General features: G+C 46.5%; 1 protein-coding gene across 2 annotated transcripts in view; it reads left to right on the plus strand.

Annotated features, from left to right (window-relative positions):
* The window catches only part of LOC115364366 (RNA binding protein fox-1 homolog 3-like), a 74,867-nt gene extending 54,454 nt beyond the window's left edge, over nucleotides 1-20,413 (plus strand). For both annotated transcript variants that reach the window (XM_030058898.1, XM_030058899.1), the window contains 9 exons: nucleotides 2,059-2,112; nucleotides 4,894-4,986; nucleotides 5,758-5,818; nucleotides 5,939-5,992; nucleotides 11,415-11,547; nucleotides 12,631-12,670; nucleotides 15,162-15,220; nucleotides 18,017-18,095; nucleotides 20,369-20,413. In XM_030058898.1, the coding sequence (XP_029914758.1) occupies nucleotides 2,059-2,112; nucleotides 4,894-4,986; nucleotides 5,758-5,818; nucleotides 5,939-5,992; nucleotides 11,415-11,547; nucleotides 12,631-12,670; nucleotides 15,162-15,220; nucleotides 18,017-18,095; nucleotides 20,369-20,413 (618 nt within the window). The remainder of the gene's footprint in view (nucleotides 1-2,058; nucleotides 2,113-4,893; nucleotides 4,987-5,757; nucleotides 5,819-5,938; nucleotides 5,993-11,414; nucleotides 11,548-12,630; nucleotides 12,671-15,161; nucleotides 15,221-18,016; nucleotides 18,096-20,368) is intronic.
* Nucleotides 20,414-21,469: the final 1,056 nt, after the last annotated feature.

The raw sequence follows: 21,469 nt of genomic DNA on the forward strand, positions 1-21,469 counted from the left end.
CTCTGCCCCGCCTCCCTCTCCTACCCTCTGCCCTCCACCCACCCCCACCCTGACGGCACACCGAGAGCTGTTGCTGAACCTGCGCTATATTGGGCCTCGACTGTTTCGATACATCATGCCAGTGTAGCATGATAATTCGAGGTGCCTGAAGAGCTCAGAGGTATTTAAACAAAGGCAGGACACATGGCGCCCTCACCCCTGTTTGGTGGTCCCACGCTGCGACGACTAGAGCGGAAGAAATGCAGTTGTATCTTAATTCAGGGCCGAGTGTCTCAGGAGAAGATGAAAAAGGAGGGAAAAAATGTGTTGACAGAAGATTCATGCAGTATTAACTAGTGCTTATAACTTTCCCCACTCCACTGGTTTCTTCCATTCTTTTCCATATTGAATTTTATTTATTTTATATGGAGATATACATATATATGTATTTTCTTAGTCTGCGATGCAGCCTCGCAGATGACGTCAGTCTCTCCGTTGCTCTCTCTCTGGAGACCCCGCCCATTGATGCTGTTGTTTATCGGTGATGCTGATGCAGCTGTTTCTGTGCATGTGTGTGAGTGGGTGGGTGGGGATAGAAGTGTCGAGATCATTCGTGAGCAGCGAGCAGTCCCCAGTGCCATGTGGAAATCCACAAAGACGACTTCCTCTGAAACTAATTAATCGGCGCCACAAGCCCATTACGCTCGGTTAAAACAATTAGCATCTGCACATTGCGTGGGGGAAGCATTGTCATCTCAGGCGAAGAAGGGGCATCACGCTGGGATATAAATGCCTGTGTGTGTGATCGAGCCTCACACTTAAAGCGCTTCCCATTCGAATCAATGGAGCCGAGCGCCATATGAGGCAGATGTGTAGATGGCCCTATGGAATCGCATTTGAAGACGAGCAAAAAGTGCTCAGGCATACAGCGGAGACGACGCTTCCTGCTGGCAAGGAGGAGGTCGTAAATATCCCGGCCTTTTTTTTTTTAACTTGGTGTGGCGAGGTCGCCGCGTGACCCGTTGGAGTGTGAGGAGACATATGTTTTTTTGCCATCCCATAAACTCTCTCCTCCTCGAGCCCACTCCACTCCTCACTCCACCATGGCCAGCACAGCCAGATAATAGCCAGCTCCTCCTAACCCCTATTAGTGGCTCAGTCAAACGATCCATCCATTCCCATTGAGCGTCGACCACATGGAAGGCCCATTTCTTCCCTGTTGTGCAGAAATGAAGGCGACGCGGACCGCTTGACAGGGTAATTACTTTTAATGAAATAATACGGCCATTGTAGACAGCAATTAAAAGTCGCTCTCACTCCACTCATTAGGGGAACTTACGGTTTGCTTTCATTCCTCTGTTTTCTAATGATCCGAAAGCAAGCCTGTTAAATCGAAAGGCTTGAGCATGTTAACCCCTTGGGACCGCCCCTTAAGTCCTGTTGACTGTGAAAGCACACAAACAAAGAGAGGAAAAGGGAATGAGAGAATGGGAGAGAGAGAGAGAGAGAGAGAGAGAGAGAGGGTTGCAGGTAAATGGATAGATGGGTAGATAGAGAGAGCTGATCCACTTGTTTGGTAGAAACCCTGCAGCCTCTCTGCAAGTCAGAGCCCAGTTATCTGGCAGTGGGGGGATTTGAAGAAGTGAGTTTTTCCTGGGAGCTTGTGGGGGGAGAAGGGGGCGAGGCTCTCCGCTCTCCACCTCGCAACACAACCCCCGAAACACCATCTGATACCGTCTCGTTTTCTCCATGTTTTTACCCGATATTCAGTGTGTACACAGATATTTTTAGAGATATTGTGAGCTCATTTCATTTAGTATTGATGAAACAGAAAATTACGCAATCGCCTAAAAGCAGTTGCCATGGATTCTCCTTTTAAAGTACGCAGGCTTCAAAAACTGTTTGCCAAGCTAACAAATGCAAATTGACCACCATCTCCTCTCAAAAGTAACATTTCCACATTGCCTTAATGGTTTCTCTTTCTCCCCGCTCGTCGTCCTTCTCATGAATTCACAGCCAGTGAGGCTTTCTAACTTTATCTCTGCCCCTCTCTTTTTTTCTTTTCTTTTCTCTCTGCAGCAATTTGGAAAGATTTTAGATGTGGAGATTATCTTTAATGAGCGAGGATCCAAGGTAAGTGAACTAGAACGCCAGCTGCTTCATTACCATGTACTTCTTCTGTTTCCTAATGATGGCATTAGTGTAGTGTGTACATTGGCTGGGAGTAGTGGTCTCTAAGCCCGGTCCTGGAGAGCTGTATCCACCGCGCCTGGCTCTCCCCCTCTCTTACTATTGTTGTTGTTGTTGTTGTTGTTGTAGCTCTAACCCAAGTTGTGAATCATTAGCCCTGTCAATCAATTCATGATTGAGCTGTTTCACAATTCACTCAACTCACCAGCGGCTGCAGGTCCTCAAGCTTATGGGATTGAAACTGCTCATTTAGGGAGCCGATCCGCTTTAAAGCTGGAGCGCTGATTGAAAGGGTCCCATGTTTTTCAGCGTTTATGATATGGTTTTAAAATATGCTACAGCTCAGGATAAGAATAATGCACTCCATAATGTTTGGCGAATAAATATACTCTTTTTTGAGTTGAAAATTAATGCTGAATTGATGTCATACGGGAAGAAGAACTTTTATTGAATTCCAGTGCTTTTTCATGTTTATGTAATATGTATAATATACTCAACGTTTCTGCTAAGCAGTTGTGTTTTAGAACTCTGATATAATTTTTTAACCTTTTATTGCTTTCCATTCATTCCACTACAGTATGAAAATAAACTTTCATCCACATTAGTTTTCCTTAAAGCAGCAGCCGTGTTGTGTTTTGATGACTTGAAATTGGGCGGAAACTTTTGCCAATTATCAGGTCTGCGCTTTACGAGTGGCGACAGCTTTGTTAGTCACAGATGCAGAACATTACGCGGCGGCCGTTTCAACCCGAAACTGAAATTTGAAAATCGAGGGATCTTGATTGGTATGTTATATGATTTGCAAAGTGGTTTGCTTGCAAAAGGAAAATGCGGGGAAATTGTAGCAAATCGGCCAGACATTCGACCGCCGGTGTGGTCCTTCAGACGTAACCACTCCAAAACAAACCCCAACGGTCTTCATGAATATACGAACGGAATAAATTTTTAATTCTTAATCCAGCAAAATAGCCGCAGCGTTGTGTAGTAAAATGCAGCCGAAGCCTTCGGTGGTGTGAACAGCAGAGTGCTACCCGTCCAGCTGTTCATTTAATAGAGTGTACCAAGCTCCACGGCTTTCCATTCATAAAGGAGACAGGCTCCCTAGCTGGGTGTTGAGGCATGAATACTATTGATTCCCATTCCTACCTGGGAGTAGTTTGGGGTCTTATATAGGTATGCAGGGAGCCCTGGAACCCGGCAATGCTGCTGCACTCAGCCCCCTCAGCCAGACAAGATTGAGCACCGGATAAACCTGCCTCCTCCGCCGTAACAAGCATTTATTGTTTGTGCCCTACAAAGCCATTACCCATGATGCCTCTCTCTCTCCCGCACCCTGCGCGCTATATAATGAACCTACCAGGCCATTAATAAACAATCTATTTTCTATGAAGCTTTGGCAATTTGCATTCAATATGTTTGTCTCCTTTGAAAAATGGTGACTCCACTCCCCCTCCGTCCGCGCCCCCCCCTCCCTCCTTCGATGTAAGCTAATTATTTGTGCATGATAAAAAAAGATAGAGGGGGCAACCATGGTCGGGTGAAATGTCCAAAGGATTAATTTTGCCCTCAATTCCTTTTTTGAATTTATTTCTTTATCTCTCTTTCCCCAAGGACAGCTCCCATGTTATTTATGCTAGGAATAGAAGCCCGGAGATCCTGTGTATGCATACGAGATCACACTGCTTGCCATCTCTCACATGTATTACATCCTCAAGCAATTATCAGGCAGTGCTGGCCATGCTCCCTCTCCCCCTGCCTATACCTCCATAAGTATATATAGAAACCAATGGAATGGGACTTGTTTGGCCAGCATATCTTAAGGCTTTCGCGAGAGCTCAGGTCCAGTATCCCAGTCCACATAACTCAAGCAAGTGACAAAACCCCCAGGGGAGAGAGAGAGAGAGAGAGAGAGAGAGACACCAAGAGTATGTGGGGGGCTTGGGGGTTGAGAATGGAAATGAGAGGTGGATATATTTTGGTTGAGGTTTTAAGTCGATACCCTCCACTTTTATTTCCGCCTCCCATTCTCTATCAAAGAGGTTCTTTTTTTTCATTAGCTTCAAAAATGCCGTGGCGGAGGACACTACATTAGCCGTGACATCACTCACTTCTTTTCATAAAGGTTCATCAAATGCAACAAAGACGCGGGGCACTTTCACTCGCCGAATAGAAACAGTCAACGGTCAAGTTAATCACTCTTTTTTTTTTGAGGATCCATGCACACTTCTTCGCCTTTGTGTATATCGTCCCTGTCTTCAAAGGAGGACTGGGTTGTTTGGGCGAGGGTAGTGTTGAAGTAGTGCGGGTAATTATGTGACTGTTATGCCGGCTAACACAGTGTTATGCATCCATTGCTTCCTGACATTCACCCATGGCGCTGGTGTTATGCTGTTTAATTGGGTAAAGCAGGCAGGTTTGTTAGTGTTGTTGTGTGAGGTCATGTCACCGTTATCCTCTTCTCCTTGGATCTCTCTGTTTGCTGTTTCCTGACGCCTCACTAACTGCCTCTAATTAATCTGGCTGCTTACAACTCGACTCTGCCGCCGCTATTGCTCACCTACTCCTGTCTTCTCACTTCTCTTTCCCTTCTCTCCTCCCTCCCCCTTCCTCTTTCTTTGTGTGCGTGTTTGTGTGCGCGTGTGTGTGTGTGTGTGTATGTGTGTGGGCGTGTCCATCCTTACCCACTTCCTCCTCTCTTACCGGTGGCTAACGTGGCACTCTCAGGGCTTTGGGTTTGTAACTTTTGAAACAAGCACAGATGCCGATCGTGCACGGGAGAAACTAAATGGTACAATCGTAGAAGGACGCAAAATAGAGGTGCTTTCCTTTTTTCCCCCTTTTTTCCCTGTTTTTTCTATTTTCTGCCTGCTACCGAAACCCTTTCTCAACACCCACTCTCACCCATAGCCCCACATATTAGCATGTGGCTGCTGTACTGTATGTGTGCCTGGATGCATGCATGCGTAATGCCGCATATAACATGCACCGAGTGGAATGCAGGATCCATACATACATACAACCCGGACGTGCCAGTTGTCCATCATTACCTGACAATGGAGAATGAATGCATGCTATCATCCCCTAGGAGCCTGTCAAATCTGAGAGGACCTGCATCCCCCCCTGTCACCATCGTTTAGTGTTGCCTGCTCTAATTCTGGCCTTGTTTACAATGAGCCAGGCCCCTACTCAGTCATTCTCATCAGGTCAATAGAAGAAAATCAAAGCACTGTCTGTGTTTTTCTTTTCAAATCCATTTGTTTATCCAACCAATTACTGGTTTTGGAGGTTGTTTTTTGTCTTTTTTGTTTTTTTTTCATATCCGTAGATAATTGGTGCATGCTTTCCCTCTCTTTACAGTAATTGAATCATCTGAAAGAAAATTGAAATGATGAATAAATTCATGTATAGGTGATTCAAGGCCATTGTTTCTTCAGTCGTTTCAAACCTATTTGTGTAACGTAAATTATCTCGTTTTTTTTTTTTCATGAATTTTTGCTTTCATGTCTTGGTCTTTTGACCCGTACTAGGCGTTGTGTTGCAGTGTGCGCTTCAGTGAACTCTGGCCCTGTGTTTTGTTGGTTTGAACAGGTGAACAATGCAACAGCACGGGTTATGACAAACAAAAAAGTGGCCAACCCTTATACGAATGGTGAGTCCTTTAAAAAAAATAAATAAATAAATGATAAAAGCAAAAAAAAATCTGTCATTGTCATTACCATTATAGTTATTCTGTTCTCTAAGACCTGTTTTGCTTTTTGGTCTTTGCCAGGCTGGAAGCTGAATCCAGTGGTAGGAGCTGTCTATGGTCCTGAACTGTATGCTGGTAAGAGACCCGCAGTATGGCCACTCCGCTCTCCACCTTACACCTCCGCACCATCACATCACACTCCTCCATACGTGTGGCCACTATCAGTCGGGCCCAATCCAATCTGACCCCTGAATTCTACAATCAAGTTCATCCTGAACCCACCGAACATGAAATTCCCCTCAAATCAAAGTGAATCTAACAGCAGCCCAGATAAGCAGTGGATGATCCAAGCCTTTCTGAGTGGCTGAGGGAGCCTGAGCCATTGTTTGCGCGGTGTGCAACTGTAAAGCTGAAAAAAATGATTTCAAGAGCAAGCGCCCCTGCAACTGTTATCAGATTGTGGAGGCTGCTGCCGTGGATGGATTTGCCAAGTGCGCCAGATTGACTTTTACAGAGCTAACCGAATAAGGGAGATTGAGTGAGCGATATTGTTGGCACCTACCCTGTCGAAGGCCGCTATTCCTTCTGGTCTCAGTAATGGAGGAATGAGATGAGCTCAGTGGGGTTTTCCCTATCTCTCCCTGCCTCGACAAGCCAGCTTTATTGCTGTATGTTATATGAACCCTTTGCATTTTAATGAGGGGGAAATGGTACTATTTCATTTGGAAGAAGTGCTGAGCACATCGCGCCACTTTAACGGCTTTCCTTTCTGCTCATTAGACTAAAATCTGTTCATTCCCCGGACAGCTTTACGGCGAACCTCTAAATAACTGTCCATGACAGAAAGCAGTCATCTATCATTTTTATTTCATCTCGCACCCCTCACCCCCTCCCTCTTTCCCTCCCACCCTCCCTCCCCCTCACCTCCTCCCTCCCCTCACAACTCCCTTGGTTCCGACATCTTCCCCTGATAATTACACACATAGACACTCGCACACACACCTCCCTATAAGCATACACACGCTCATACATTATGCCACAGTCGGGCATATTTTGTGACAAATACAAAATCTTGAAATTCACCTCAAATTTCCCATTTCAATTTTCACAGACGACATCGCTTTCTCTCGTCTGATTCAGACTCAGAGCAACGCATTCCAGCACACAGAAATATGTAACCTATGTAGAACACAGATACTCACGGATGTCCCCTCTTTCTTGCACACTTTCTCTCCCCGTTTTACACACACGCGCGCACACACACACACTTCCCAAATCATCTCATAAATCAGAGGGAGTGTGGTCCACCACTCCAGGCAGGGGAAGCAGGAGGGGTTGGGTGATTTATTGGCTGCTAATTTTTCAAGTCGTCTTGACATGGCGCTGGAGTTTGCCAAGCCTAAACGACAACATATGCTTGCCAGCTGGGAAGATGGGAAACATAAATAAGAGATACATTTTTGAAACAAAAATGTCCTAACGAGGAGCCAAGAGGGCGTTTTAGCTTTCAGAAAATAAATAGCGGACCACGCCTTTGACCATGATATTTTTATGTTGCTCCACTCCCCTGGAAAAATGAAAAAAAAATAAAAATCAAGAATCAGGCGCGTGCAGTTTTGTGGATGTATTCTAAAATCATCATAGCTACAGTTAATATACTTTAGGTGGGAGTAAAATGGGATGTAAAGGCGATTAATCACTGTTTATCAGTCCTCATTTCTGTGCGGGAGATCAGTGAAATTGGGAGCCATAAATCCTGGCTCGGTGACAGCACACTCCGTCTCCATTCGTCCTGGCGCTACAGGTTTATTGTCCTCAAAACCCATTCAGGAGAATGACGGATGAGAGCCTCATGCCGGCTCCCCGCTCTTAACCTCTCGCAGGGTAGACTGGCTCCTCCTACTGATGGGGGAGAGAGGGGGTTGGTGGGGTGAAGGCGGGCGGCGCCAACCCCGGGCCCATGTCCTCTGCTGCCACCTGCAACCCAAACCTCCCCTAGAGCCCTCCTGGGGGGGGAGGTGGGGAGCTGATGAGGGGGGTGGCGGTCCGGGGAACAAGAGCAAGGTGATTGGATTCCCAGTCAAATGGAGGGATTGGCAGAAAAACATGGCAGTGGCAGAAATGCTGGTGTATAGTGACTGGTAGCTGTCCACAAGCTGAGCTCAACTTTATCCTGTTTTACTCTGATGCGCTTTCACAGAAAAGTTTGGGTGGGCTAAAAATTACACAGCAGTACAAGACTGCATCGTTTTATTCTCTATTGTCACATGCTTAAACGCATTGTATATGTGCGTGTATGTGCTTATGTATATATATATTCACATTTACAGTAGGTGGGTGTGTCGCTGTGCAGTATCTGCTGTATCTCTCAATAACCTTTTATTAACTTTTCTAAATCATATTTTCAGTGCAATATTCATCCTATTTATGTGTTCTTTTGTTTTTGTTTTTATTAGAATATTGAGTGTTATATTCTAGTTTTGCTTTAAATGATTGATGAATTAAAAATGGCAGCATATATCATTATTTTTTTGCTGAATACTCAAAAGAATATTCTGCGCAAAATTTATTTTGACTGATTTATAAAACAAAAAAGCAAATACAGCAAGGTAGCAAATAAAAAATAAGAATAGTGTCTCAATCTGGAAATAGCTGCAAATTGAAAAATGAAAACATGGGGCTAATATGTACATTGTCAGCTTTCCCAATAATGGAATAAATATTGTATTGTTTTGATCATTTTACCGTAACTGAATTATTGTGTTTGTAAATCTCACTGACAAACTTATCTGGATTATCCCTTGCGTTGGATGTTTTCAGCACCATGGACAGCTACCACTTAGAAATCCCTTTATTTGGACAAGCTCCTTAGGCTAACACTGAGAGAGAGAGAGAGAGGGAGAGAGAGAGAGAGAGAGAACGAGAGAGAGACCCTCTTCTCTCCAGCTAATTCCTAAGGAGACAGGGGATGAGTAGCTCTTCATTCACCAGTTCATATTTTCAGCTACTGAGGTGGAGTTTTCTTGAGGACTGGTGAAAAGCTACCAGCTGTGTAAATGACAGAAAAGAAAGGCTAATTGCCATCTTAATATATGTAGACAGATCCTCTCATTGTTGGAGTGTATGTTAAGGGGATAATTAAGCTCCAGACTCTTGATTAGATTAAGCTGTTTTTGGTCCCCAGTGCTTGGATTAAGTGCTCATTGCCCGATGTATTTGAGCAGGAAGTATTAGAGAGATCAACCTTGTGGAAAATCAGGTCTTTCTTTATGGGGGCCGGTTACGACCCCATCATTGGCACAGAGCTGGATTACCTCAGGTCCAACTGGCTCTGCAGGTATTGAGCTTCTCTCAAGTTGACACATATGACATATGAGGTGCAGCGTGACCCCGCCGCCCTCCAGCACATAACTCATATTTTTTCCAGCCCTCCTCCCGGAAAAGGTGTTTGACTTTGGTGGCTAGACCGGGTTTGTGCTCCTATACACCGTGGCTGTTGTTGCTTTTCATGGGCTTACCAAGGTGTGACAGTGCCTTTGATTTATGGGTTATTATTGAAGCAGTGTAGCCTATCGCCAACTCATTATGAGTTTACATTCACATACATCACCACATGCATATTGCATATAAATTTCAAAAAAAATAAATAAATAAAATAAATAAATAAATAACAGAACAGTGGACTTTCCAAGCCCGCAAATAGGAGCGATTTGTTAAGGAGGGGGTGAAAAAAAACACCGCGGAAACTATCAAAGAGGATTGTTTTTGCCCTTTAGCAACTGAGCTCAGATGTCCACTGCTCCAAAAAAAGAGACTAATTTAAATGTCAAGGTCAGCATTATAAATCACTTGGGGGAAAGAGGGCACACTGCGAGTCCAGGCAGTCTATTGCTACGTTGGCAGCAAACAAAGTGTCCTGCACCTCGTGGGGAGGGGCGGGTGGAGGTAGATGTAGGGGGGTGGGGGGGTAGGGGGGCGTTACCTGGCCAAATGAGACGCAGAGTTTGAATATGTGTGCGGACCCACTAATGGAGCGTGATGTTAATGGCAGAAGACATTAAACCTGGCTCTCTGTGTTTTTAAAAGCACCACTAATCTGTCTCCCTGTCAGCTTTATTGAAGCAGCAGGGCTAGGGTGTGCATCGTTCATTAGGGCGCTCACTAGTCTTATCCACCTGCAGGGTTAACGCTACACACAGCACAGTAATGCCTGGCCGTCGTTCCCCAGGCAGAAACCTATACACCACTGAATACATACCAGCTACCATGGATCTTCATTGTAGTCTAGTTTATCTGCGATTGCAAGGGACTGCCTGCCGGCTTCTTCACGGCAGCGGGTTCATCTGAAACGCATTGGATACATGTTATTAACCTGTGTAAGCCCCCGCACCAACCACCCCTCCCTCCCGCACACACGCACACACAAATACAAGACGGGGGCTTCGCTGCATCCCATCGCACAGTGATCCCAGACTGGAGAAATTGAAGTGGTCTGTGATGAATTCACCCAAAACATGTCATGGTAATGAATAAATCAAGAACTGGAGAGAGGAGAAGAGTTGGGGGTTGGTATGAACGATAATAGTAGCGGGTGGGGGTAGCTGTGTTGTGATGGAGTGGGTGAGGCAGGGAGGGAAAGAGGGTAAAGAACAGAACAGAGGGTAGGAGGTGTGCGGGAATTTCAGTGGCTGGAGGAGAAAAGGCCGGCTTAATCATGACCGGGAGAGGCAGAGAGAAAGGGAGGAAGAGGGATCGGCGTGTTTGTATGCAGCGCCGCGACTCGTAATCAGACAGCTGCTGGACTGATTGAAGGTTAAGTAGAGACCTGAAGATCACATCACCCGTCCTCTAATCTGTGACCATGGACTTTTTCCTTGCACTGTCACACCGAACCTTCCCACCCCCACGTCCGCCCCACGCCCCTAGCTATCCTCATTTACTGCGAGAAGGACAGATGCGGTTGTGTGATTGGCTGAAGGTGGTCCCAGCTGGGTTTCGTTACGAGGGTCACGCCGAGGTTCGGGCCTCGCTTGTCCAGCCCATCTGCTCCATTCCCCCTCGGGGAGGCTCCGAACATCCAGAGACGATGTTCAACAACCTTCACCTCCCACCTGTCTCTCCCCAACACCTAGAAACGCCCTCTACCTCTCCCCCTTGCACCCCCCCCCCCGCACCGTCCCTCCCTCATTGCTGCTAGCCCATTGTGTCTAAACTATGCAAAAGCCATGGTGCGAAACTAGTGGTATTGCATCCATTACCTGCCTATGCTTCAAGGCTGCCCCTCACCAGGCATCAGGAAAGGATGCGTACAGCAAATGTGGATCCTTGCTGAGTACGGCACAAAGCAGCGAGCTGGGAAAGGGGAGAGTGCTCGATGAGGCGCACCTAGAAAAGATTAAATCTATTGTTTCCTTGTCTTCTCCATAATGCATTCTGTCATAGGGAAAGCAGTGCCACACGTCTCTCTCTAATGTATTCTGTCATAAGGTAAGCAATGCCAAGTCGAGGATGTTCTCTGAAAGTCATTTTCTTTTCTCTCGTGTGTTTCCTTCCATAGTAACAGGGTTTCCCTACCCTGCCACAGGGGCCACGGTGGCCTATAGGGGCGCCCACTTGCGAGGCCGGGGGCGGGCCGTGTACAACACGTTCCGCACGGCACCCCCACCACCACCCATCCCAGCTTACGGAGCGTGAGTATCCGAATGTCATCTCTAACCCAAATAGACAACGGCAATGAGCAATTCTCGCAGTGCCAGACGTTTTAGTTCTGTGTTTATGTTGGCATGTGTTAGTATCTGCATCTGCGCGTGGGTGTGTGTGTGTGCGTCTGTGTCTATATGTATGAGGCTTTCTCGCCTCGCTGTGCGAACATGTGTGGGCGTGCACGCATACGCTCGACTTTCTGCATCCATATTTGTTTTTGTGTCTCTATCTGTGTACGTATGCTTAACTGTGTCTGCCTGTCCTTATATTTGTACGCTGTCTGTTGACAAAGGAGGACCTAACAAAGCCACAGGGAGAGCTATAGAGAGCTGAGATAGCGTATTACTGGGCAGATCTCACTGGACTGTGACCAGGGCCCATGCTGATCTCCTGGCTTTGTGCAGCCCTGCCTTACACTCGTCTCTTATCAGCAGTGGTCTGTGTGGCCGTGGGAGAGGTCTGACGGAGGCAGGCCAAGGGCCCAGTATAGCTGTCTATCTGTGATTAGATCAGGATCCGTCTCACTGCGGAGAGACTCACTGCTGAAGCTGGGACTGGAAATCCCATGTCCCCCTCCCTTCCCTGCCACTCCGGGGCCCTTTGCTACTGATGGCAGCTGGTTGATTTATATAGCAGAGTCACGTGAGAGAGCCCCTTCGCTGAGTTCCTTTGTCCTCCCCGCCTCTCTCCCTTACTATCCCCCCACCGCCAACACCATCACCATCCCTCCTGACAACACTGCAGCAACTGGAAAGACAAACAATTTTACCAGAGCAGAAAATTGGACGGGGATTGTGAAATGGTTGCGCTTTTCCCCTTAATATGTCATTCATTATTTGTGGTGCGCTGAAGCCGCTAAAAGCTGACCCTATGGACTCACCCCAGCTCGCCTCCATCACTCCTCGTTTCCACCATGCAAATATGCGCTTGACTTGGTCCTGGTTTGAGATGGGAAATATCGAAAACATCAGGGGCAGAGATTCAATCGGGCTGTGCAAAAAAAAAAAAACGACGCTGCATACGTCAAATCGGCTAACGCTTCCCTCTCGTTTCTCCCTCTCGTTTCGCAGGGTGGTGTACCAAGATGGCTTCTATGGTGCAGAGATCTATGTAAGTACAGTTGGCTTTTCTCCCCTTGCATGCTTAGATGAAACAGAAGTAAAGCAGACAAAAACCCAGCCCTGGAGAGGAAAACGTGATCTCCTCAGCCCCCAGCGTTCCCCCAGCCTTGCTGCCAAGCCGGCGTCGATTAGGCCTCTGTCTGCTGTGCCAAGAAACCCGACAACAAAATTTAAAACCCCCTCAGCTCCTCCCTCCTCGCTCTCTCTTCGCTCTCGCTCCCTTCCTATGATCTCAGACTTTGGCAAAGAGGCAGACCCCGGCTCAGTGTCCCGTGTCAAGTTAGGTCGTCTCTTCCTTTAAATTTGTCTGGGTTTTTGAGGTGGCTCATCTCTCACGGCCCTCCCTTCTTGCTACCTCTTTTCCTTCTCTTTCCTGCTCATGTGTATGTGTGTGTGTATGCTCAGAAGGTTTGGCTGGGATAGCCCTGCCTGCCCCAGGGGGCCCGTGTGCGGCCTGAGTGGGGCCGGTTCTTCCCAGCCATCACCGTGCAGGAGATAAGAGGAGCGGCGGCAGATAAAGGGATTAGCCATCCCTCTGGAGCTGTCCATGCAGACAGGGTCACATCAGGGGCTGGCCCTGCTGCACACTGCCCTTGACAGAGAAAAGCATGGACGCTGTGGAGATAATGCTGAAATTACCACGCTGCCCCACTTTGACATCAGTCCAAACGTTTGGGGAGGGGATGTAATTTGTCCCTTTGAATCTGCTGGGGAGATTTTTTTTTCCAATGCCGTCTGCTGAGATAGCGAGATGACAGTGGGCACAGTAACAACAGCAGCTGCCTCTCACTTTCACCCTGTCGGCATACAAACAGATGACCAGTGTCTGGGAACAAAACGCTGAATCCCAGTGATATATGACTTATACACCAGCCCAAATGATAGGACTGTATTTCACTAGCTTTTACTGTAGCGACACCCACTGCCGTAGAGGAGACCAAGGCTGTGCTGTAAGCGATATTGTCTCCCACGCTCGTCCAGCCTCCGACAGCTTAGCCCCGCGTCCCAGCGTCCCTTGACCGAGGCTCGGCCAGGTCGGCCCATCGCTCAACCCGTCAGGCTGTCCCCTGGTGCTTTACTGCCATTAGTTTTGGCACTGGTCACTGCACTGCTTCAGACTGGCTGAGTGCGCCCGAAGGTCTCCGGTGACTGGGAGGAAGCAGTCCCTCAGCCCTCACCGTCCTCCACAATCATTCAGTGGACGCCGTCCTGCTGTCGAAGCCGCGACCGGCCGACGTCCCGTCCATTCGGAGCAGCAGACAACATGCGAACACGTTCTGAGAGAGGCAGAGAGGGCATTTGTCGGCACACACAAATATACGTTGAATTAATCTCCTGTGCTGATACATATGCATGCTTTCACGTACACGTAGAAACACACATGAGCGCGTACACACAAGCGCACGCATGCACACACGCGCGCGCACGTAAACACACTCAGCACGACAAAATAACAAATGTGCTGCACTGTTGTGTGCAGGATTTGACAACGTAGGAGAGTGATTTATTGGCCTGTGTTTGTTCAGGCTGTAGCGGTAATCAGCACAGTCCCAAGGCAGGGCCATCCCACAGGAAGTCATCTGCCTTAAGTGCTGTGACTTCCTGTCCCCATGGAAAAGGATGAGGGGGACGGAGGGAGGGGGGGGCGGCTCAAACGCCGGGGCCCCTGACCTGCATTCACGTGCAGCCATGGCCGCGGCCGTTGACGTTGCTTCTTCCCGCTGTTCCCTATCGGACATCTCCCCCCTTGAGTTTAAAAATAAATGAAAACATGCATTATTAAAAGCCACCTATCCACCGTATGGACGCAGATGGGCACACACTCCACTGGCACTAATAGAAAAACAGTAGGAGAACAGCTTCATTTTTCAAAGAGAGTAATAGCTGCACTCCACAATGAGGTCTTTAATTCCTTTCCTACTCTGGCAAATGAATACAACGGTCCTGACTCCCCAATGGTCCAACCATCTTCTGCCTTCGTACTTCATTTGCCAGCCAGGGGGGTCGCGCGGAGAAAAAAGGAGCTCTTCAATAATGTAGCAGGAGAGCTTTCTCATTCTGAAAATGGGTTGAATTTTGGGAGTTGGCTCATTTGGCCTGTGTTATGCTACCACTGCTGCTGGGATGAGCCTCTAGTTTGACAATGACCAGCTTCTCTAATATCCAGTCTCTGAGCACATCATTCATTCCCCCGGTTGCCAGTACCTGCTTCCCAACACAGCATGTATCAAACAGCGCCCTCTGGCTGTCTGCAAGGGATCCTGCAATTGGGCAGTCTGTGGATTGCACACAATATTGTGCACTGAAATTAAACTCGTATGATGATATGAACCTACAGTCTGTATTGCCGCCTCCTTGTTTCTGTAATACTTCATCTTCTGTAACACGACATGCATCTTTATCAATGAGGCACGCGGCATTTTGTGCTCCATCACTGATTAACACTGTGGGTTTTTTTTTTTTTTTTTTTTTTTTCACAGGGTGGCTATGCAGCATACAGATATGCCCAGCCCACCACCACCGCTGCCTACAGTGACAGGTGAGAATCTCCCTCATGCAAACTTCATCAGTTTAATAAGTGCGCTGCTACTGGGAAACAGAAATGAATCATACTGCGAGCTTATAATACTAATGAGTCAAAATAGTTAAGCACTAGTTCAGAAAAGGCATGTCTTTTTGATCATTAATTACATAGCGCCACAAATAATAAATGTGAAAGTCATTATGTAGTCACAAACTGAACTGTTTTAATTTAAAGACCCACCCTAAAACATTTAAATACTTGAATATTTTACCGGCTATTTACAGTAAAACACAGTAAAGATCAGGTTTTGGCTTCTTTCTACAGCTTCACACCCATTTTCAATGCAAGTCAGTTCAATATTGTTTGTATACAAGGATGTGCATTTTGAGAGATGAGCATGGCCACAATCACGCACACGCCACAGTGCTCTGAGCTAGCCGGCTGACTCGCTGCATTTCTACGCCCGTACACCCGGCTTTGATCAAAAACCGCACGCCGACTCCCCTTCTCCGGGGGTTGTTGAAAACGCATTCCCGGAAACATAAGAAATCACCGGCTGAAGTGGAAGTAAGGTTGAGCGAAAGTGGATGCATCAACAAACTAAATTACAGCACTTAATCACGAGATATCTGCTGGAATGCATCGCGCATCACAAATTGATTATATCTAACGGTGTCAGAGGGTGGAGTTTTCCTCTAAATAATCACGGTGTATTCCTAAAAAAGCGAAAGATCCATGGCCCAGACATTTGGCGCTGACTGGATTTGATAAATGGAGACCACCTTATCAACATTTTCAAAATATATGGAATCTCCTTCTCAGGGTTTATACCCCACCTCCCCTACCCCCACCCCCCACCCCCACCCTTCCTCCTTCAATTATCTTGTCCATTAGGGAGCCCACCATCTGGCTCTAAGCTAAAGCACACAAAAAGACTAACCTTGTTGGACAAGATGAAAAAAGAAGAAGGTATATATCCCATGACTCTCTGCCCGTGATGGGAGAGTGGGTATATCAGTGGTATTTATGAATTGCCCCAGGACTGTGGAAGGGAGGCAGGGAGAATGAGAGAGAGGGGGGAAGATGGACAGGCAGGGACTCTATCACTTCTGAGTGATGCCATTCCGGTTCAGGTGTGCTCCGTTTGAGGAGGCGTCGCTGATTCATTCGGCCCCTGAAAGCCGTTGTCAGCCAGGATGTGGGCTGGTTTGGGAATCTAATCTGGGAAGGATTGAGCATGTCACTTGTGATAACGTACACCCTGCCTGAGAGCCTGAAGATCATATCGATAATGTAAGATTTATCAGGCCTCGCCGCAGCTCGAATTATGAGCAGCCGTGCTCGGCGAGAGCAGAAATTGGACAGGAGCTTTTTCCTCTGGGAGTGATTTAATTCCTGTTTCTCTTGCCTATATTTTTCCCTGAGATTTAATGTAATTCGCTCCCGAGTTGTTTGTTTTGCTTTTGTTTTGCCTCCCTTGTCTGTTTGTTTCCTTTTGAATAAGCGGTCATGCCCATTGGATCAATAGGGGTTTGTCGGTATTGTCTCAGCAATACCTTATCAGACTTAACCGTGGAGCAATCAGCCAATCATGAAAAGAGGTCACCGGGATCGCAGAAGGCTTGTGAAACCCCTGTAAAATATGAAACATTCATTATCTGAAAAGCCTACAGGCCTGCATCACGAAGCCCTGTAAGTAACCGTAGCCATCGCAGAGTTCATCCCGGCAGTCTGATATATCAGAGAGGCCCTGTGAGGAACCAGTCACATTGTAGAGACCCTGCCAGCTTCCAATCGGCTCTGTTGAGGCGCTGTGACATTGCACAGGGTGGTTTGACCTGGCGGATGTCAGCAGTGCCACTCTGGTGAGAGCCATTTTGTAGATATATTAGCCTTAGAGGGCCTGTGGGGTTTGGTGCTCACTGAAGATAAGAGGACCATGGAGAGTTTCCCTGACCATCTCATGGCACTGGCCTCCTCCCCAAGGAGCCGAGACAGCCTTTCTGATTTCACGTCCTGCTCACTGACCTTGGGTGCTGCTGGACTTAAATGGGACAAGCCATATTTAGATCTTATATAACTCAATGTAGCTCATGCGAAAGGCATGCATGCTGTACGTCTTGTTGTCTCCTTTAGGAAAATTTTTCCCCTCTCTCCACTTGATTTTTATTCCTGGTTGATTTGGTGCCCTCAGTCCTTGGCTGGGTGTGCCTTATCTGCTCCGTGCAGACCCTCATTTGCAAGCGAGCATTGAAAAAAAAAAAGGGAAAAAAAAGAAAGTAAATAGAGGAATATGTGAAGTCGAATAAATAAATAAATAAGGCAGACACATCTTGTCCTGTCTCAGAAGGAAATTGGAAGGATTAGTTCCAAACCAGCAACAATGAAAAGACAGGGGCGTGAGCCCACTGTGCAGCTTGGGTAAACAAGAACAGGGTGAGAGACCAAGACCAAGCCCTCCAGCTTCAGCTCTCTCTCTCTCTCTCCCTCTCTCTCTCGCTGTCTCACTCTCTGTCTTCCTCTCTGTTTTTCTCTCTCATTCTCTCTCCATGCTCATTACCTATTCCTTCCACCTAATCAAGATGACAATGAAAAGACAAGTATAATTCACCAACCTTTGAACTCCCCTTTTTGAACCACCTTGTATAATGTAGAAAGCCCAGGAGGGAGAGGAGGGAAATAATTGATTGTGTTAGAGACTTGAAAGAGTCGACTTCGGGGCTCGAGCATTAAACAAGCATGCATAAATGTTCTTCTCTCCTTGTCAATGATAGATCAATGACCGTGTTCTCTGTACCTCCTCTTGTGCAGCTATGGCAGAGTCTATGCAACAGCAGACCCCTACCACCATACAATTGGCCCTGCCGCCACGTACAGTGTGGGTACTATGGTAAGTCTGTGAGATTTGACCTGTAATATCTGCACCCTGTCGGCAACATTAAGACATGAGCCAGCAGACACACAACTCACACTCCAAAATAAAGACCAGAGACTCCAGCGGTCACTGGTTTTTATTTTTCCCCTTGTCATGCTATCTGGCACAGCCTAGTGGAGCTGAGCAGTACTGAACAGCCCAGCATGTGGAAATTGGCTCAGACACCCAGTGCAACAAACTTATGTTGTGTTATGCCATGCTAGCCCACCTCATGCAATATTGATTCAACACAGGTTCTCTTGAAGTGAGAATGAGCGATCACTGCAACATGTTTTACACCAACTCTGCATCTTACGTAATGACTACATTTCCAAGCTTTCTGTTCATTCTGCATCACTCAACTCGCTCCGGAGTTGGCTCATTTTTTTTCATTCAGCCAAACCAAACTTGAAGGGATGAAGTTGAATCGTTAATGTCTGTTTTTAGCTAGCTTTTGCAGCTACTGTAACATCAAAGATGAAAAATGATAATAAATAAAAGAGCATCTTTTCCGAAAACAGAGAGAGTTTCTCTTTGGTTTGTTTTATGTTGAGGGAATGGGACTGGGCTCACAGACTTAATCTAAAGATTAAGGACCACCAAACGCATGCAGCAGTGTGCCGTGGGACATAAATGAGAGAGCGAGACGGAAGGAGGAAGTTGTCTCACCCTCCCCTTCTACCCACAAGGTTGATCGGAGGAGTGCTCTCTGCCTGAGAAATGACTCAAATTTACCATTCCGGCATGCATGCGATTTTTCAACAACATAAAAAAGCATACAGTTCCCCGGTGCAGCTGCTAGCTAAAAGCTTTCATTAATTAAGACATTTCTTTTTTTTTTTCCTCTTCATTTACTTAATTAAAAAATGTGCTTGAACGTTTTTTATTCTTTCTTCTTTTTCCTCCAAATTTCCTTCCGTTTCTCTGACACTATAGCCGTCCTTTTTTTTTTGTTTTTTTCCCCAACAAAAATAAGACATGATTTGGCCCCTAAAAAAACCGTCAGAGCTAATGTTGTGTGTGTTGGGAGCTGAGGGAAATAACAGAGACTCGGGAGGCTGCGTGTGCTGGTGTGGTAGAGGAGCCTGGTGGTGAACAAATGATGTGGAGACCGGGGGATCCGCTGTGCCGAGGCCCACATCAAATAGACTCGAGAGCCGAGGAGAAATACCAGTTTGGCTCCTAATTCTTTAATCATATTTGATTAATGGCTCCACAGCAGAGACGAGTCATTTTTGCATTTAAAAGCTATACAATAATTAGTTCCTCTGAGGTTGCATGAAATTCTCTTTGCTCATTTCCAGCGCGCCGATACGTTTCACACGGATTAAAGTTTTGACCAAGCAAGAGGGTTCCCCAAAATTAGGAGAAATTAGCCTTTGAACACATGCACTCGCTTTTGGAGTTTTCCCCCAATTCCTACCAGCAGCAGAGCCGGTGAAAGATGAGATGAGGGAGTTAGTGGCTGTGTGTGTGTGTGTGCGTGTGTGTGTGTGTGTGTGTGTGTGTGCGTGCATGAGCAGGTGTGCATGCGTAGGCCCCTACGTGCATGCTTGATGTGCGTGTTTTGCCCCAGATATCCCGAGCATGGTGCTGAATCTAGGAACTAATACCCCGTGGTGGTTTGCCCCTCCAGAAAGGTGCAGGCACCTCCATTGGACTTGAAAAGGAATTATGATTAAACCCCTTTGAACTTATTTTGCTTTGGTTGAATCTCTGCCATTGTTATAGCCTGAAAAGCCTTTTCCTCAAGGAATGTTTTTCCACAGTGAAAAGCATGAACCGAGCACAATATTTTCCAATTTATTTCTTAATGTAATTAATTCAAGAAAATGCGTCAGGGCAGGTCCCACGTCTCTCCGCTTTTGTCGAGGCAAAGGGATACTGATATCTTGGAACTCTTTTTTTTTTTTTTTTTTTTTCCCCCCCTGCTATGGTTAAAATAAAAAAATTTCCATTAACTTCGCTGATTTCCACTTTCACTACCAAGCTCCAAATCCACCAGTCCCTCCGAAGCGGTTTATGACCCTGTTCCTAACACACACTCACATTGTGCGCCTGAGAAAACCAAACAAGAAAAAAAAAAACATCAGCTTAAATATCTCAATCTTTATTTTCTTCATCATTCCTGCATGCACAGCCTTACAAAGTGACCACGTGGAAAAAGGAAGGAAATTTGCGGGGAAAAAGAAACCAACTAAGCTGTCACCTGAATACTGATTGGTACTTTTTCATCTTTGATGTTGCAGGCTAGCCTATACAGAGGAGGGTACAGTCGCTTCACTCCCTACTAAAAGAAAGAAAAAAGAGAGAAAGACAGAGACATTACCCCTACAAACAAACAAACAAACAAACAAGCAAACAAAAAAAAACGATCTTTAAAAAAAAAAAAAAAAAAAAGCAAAACAAGCGAACAGCTGGTCCTTGGTGGAGAGCTAAATCAAACTAAAAGCTTCCAGGTCCCCATGCTGAGCCCCTCCCCTGACTCCCTCTCAAGCCGATATTTCTACAACAACCTTTTTGATGTCATCATTGGTCTGCTCTTGTTTTGTACTCATTTTTGTGCTTTTGGTTTCTTTTGGAAAGTTTTATGCACATGTGCATTATCTCGACTGCTGTATATGGGTGCTGTGTCACCATAACCAATGTGAGCCTACTGCAGCACGCATGATGCATGCTCAGAGGTGTGTGTATGCAGCTGCTGTCATCTGACTAAGAATATACCGGGGCATTCGAATACACACATATATACCTGAAAAGACTGGAGACATCCTGCGTGTTCTCAAGTTGACACCGATTGCTGCTCAATCTCACTAACTCAGATTTTTTTTTGTTTACCTCTCTCTTCCACCTGCCATTGCAGAAGCTGAGATCTCAGTTCAAACTCTGAACAGCATGCCTTGGTAATTCTTAGTTCACACGACGGCACTGCCCTGATTGCTTTCTTTCTTTCTTTTGTTTGTTTTTTTTTTTTAAACGTTGGAGTGTCCTACTGTTGTGCACTTGCAGTGGAGCCTTACAAGCTGCAGTATGTGGTGTGACAGCATGCAGAGTAAAAGGCCACGGAGGTCAGATTTCTGTTTTCGGACTCACACTGCTCACACGCTCACTAATCCAACACGGCAGATACACTGTACCGAAGGGCGCGCCGTCACGCCGGGCGTTTTCCACGCGCGCCGACTCGCACACGGCGGCGGCCCGTCTGCGAGGTTCGCACGCGGGTGACACCGGAGGGAGGGTCGAGGGTCCTTTAGTGCAACCAGAGGCTCCTTTGGAACTGTAACAGTCGCCGGTCTCTTTTTTAAGCATTGCACAAAATGTTTTACCTCAGGATAAGCTAACTGCAACTT

The sequence above is a fragment of the Myripristis murdjan genome, chromosome 8 (assembly GCF_902150065.1).
Source record: "Myripristis murdjan chromosome 8, fMyrMur1.1, whole genome shotgun sequence".
Taxonomy (NCBI): Eukaryota; Metazoa; Chordata; class Actinopteri; order Holocentriformes; family Holocentridae; genus Myripristis; species Myripristis murdjan.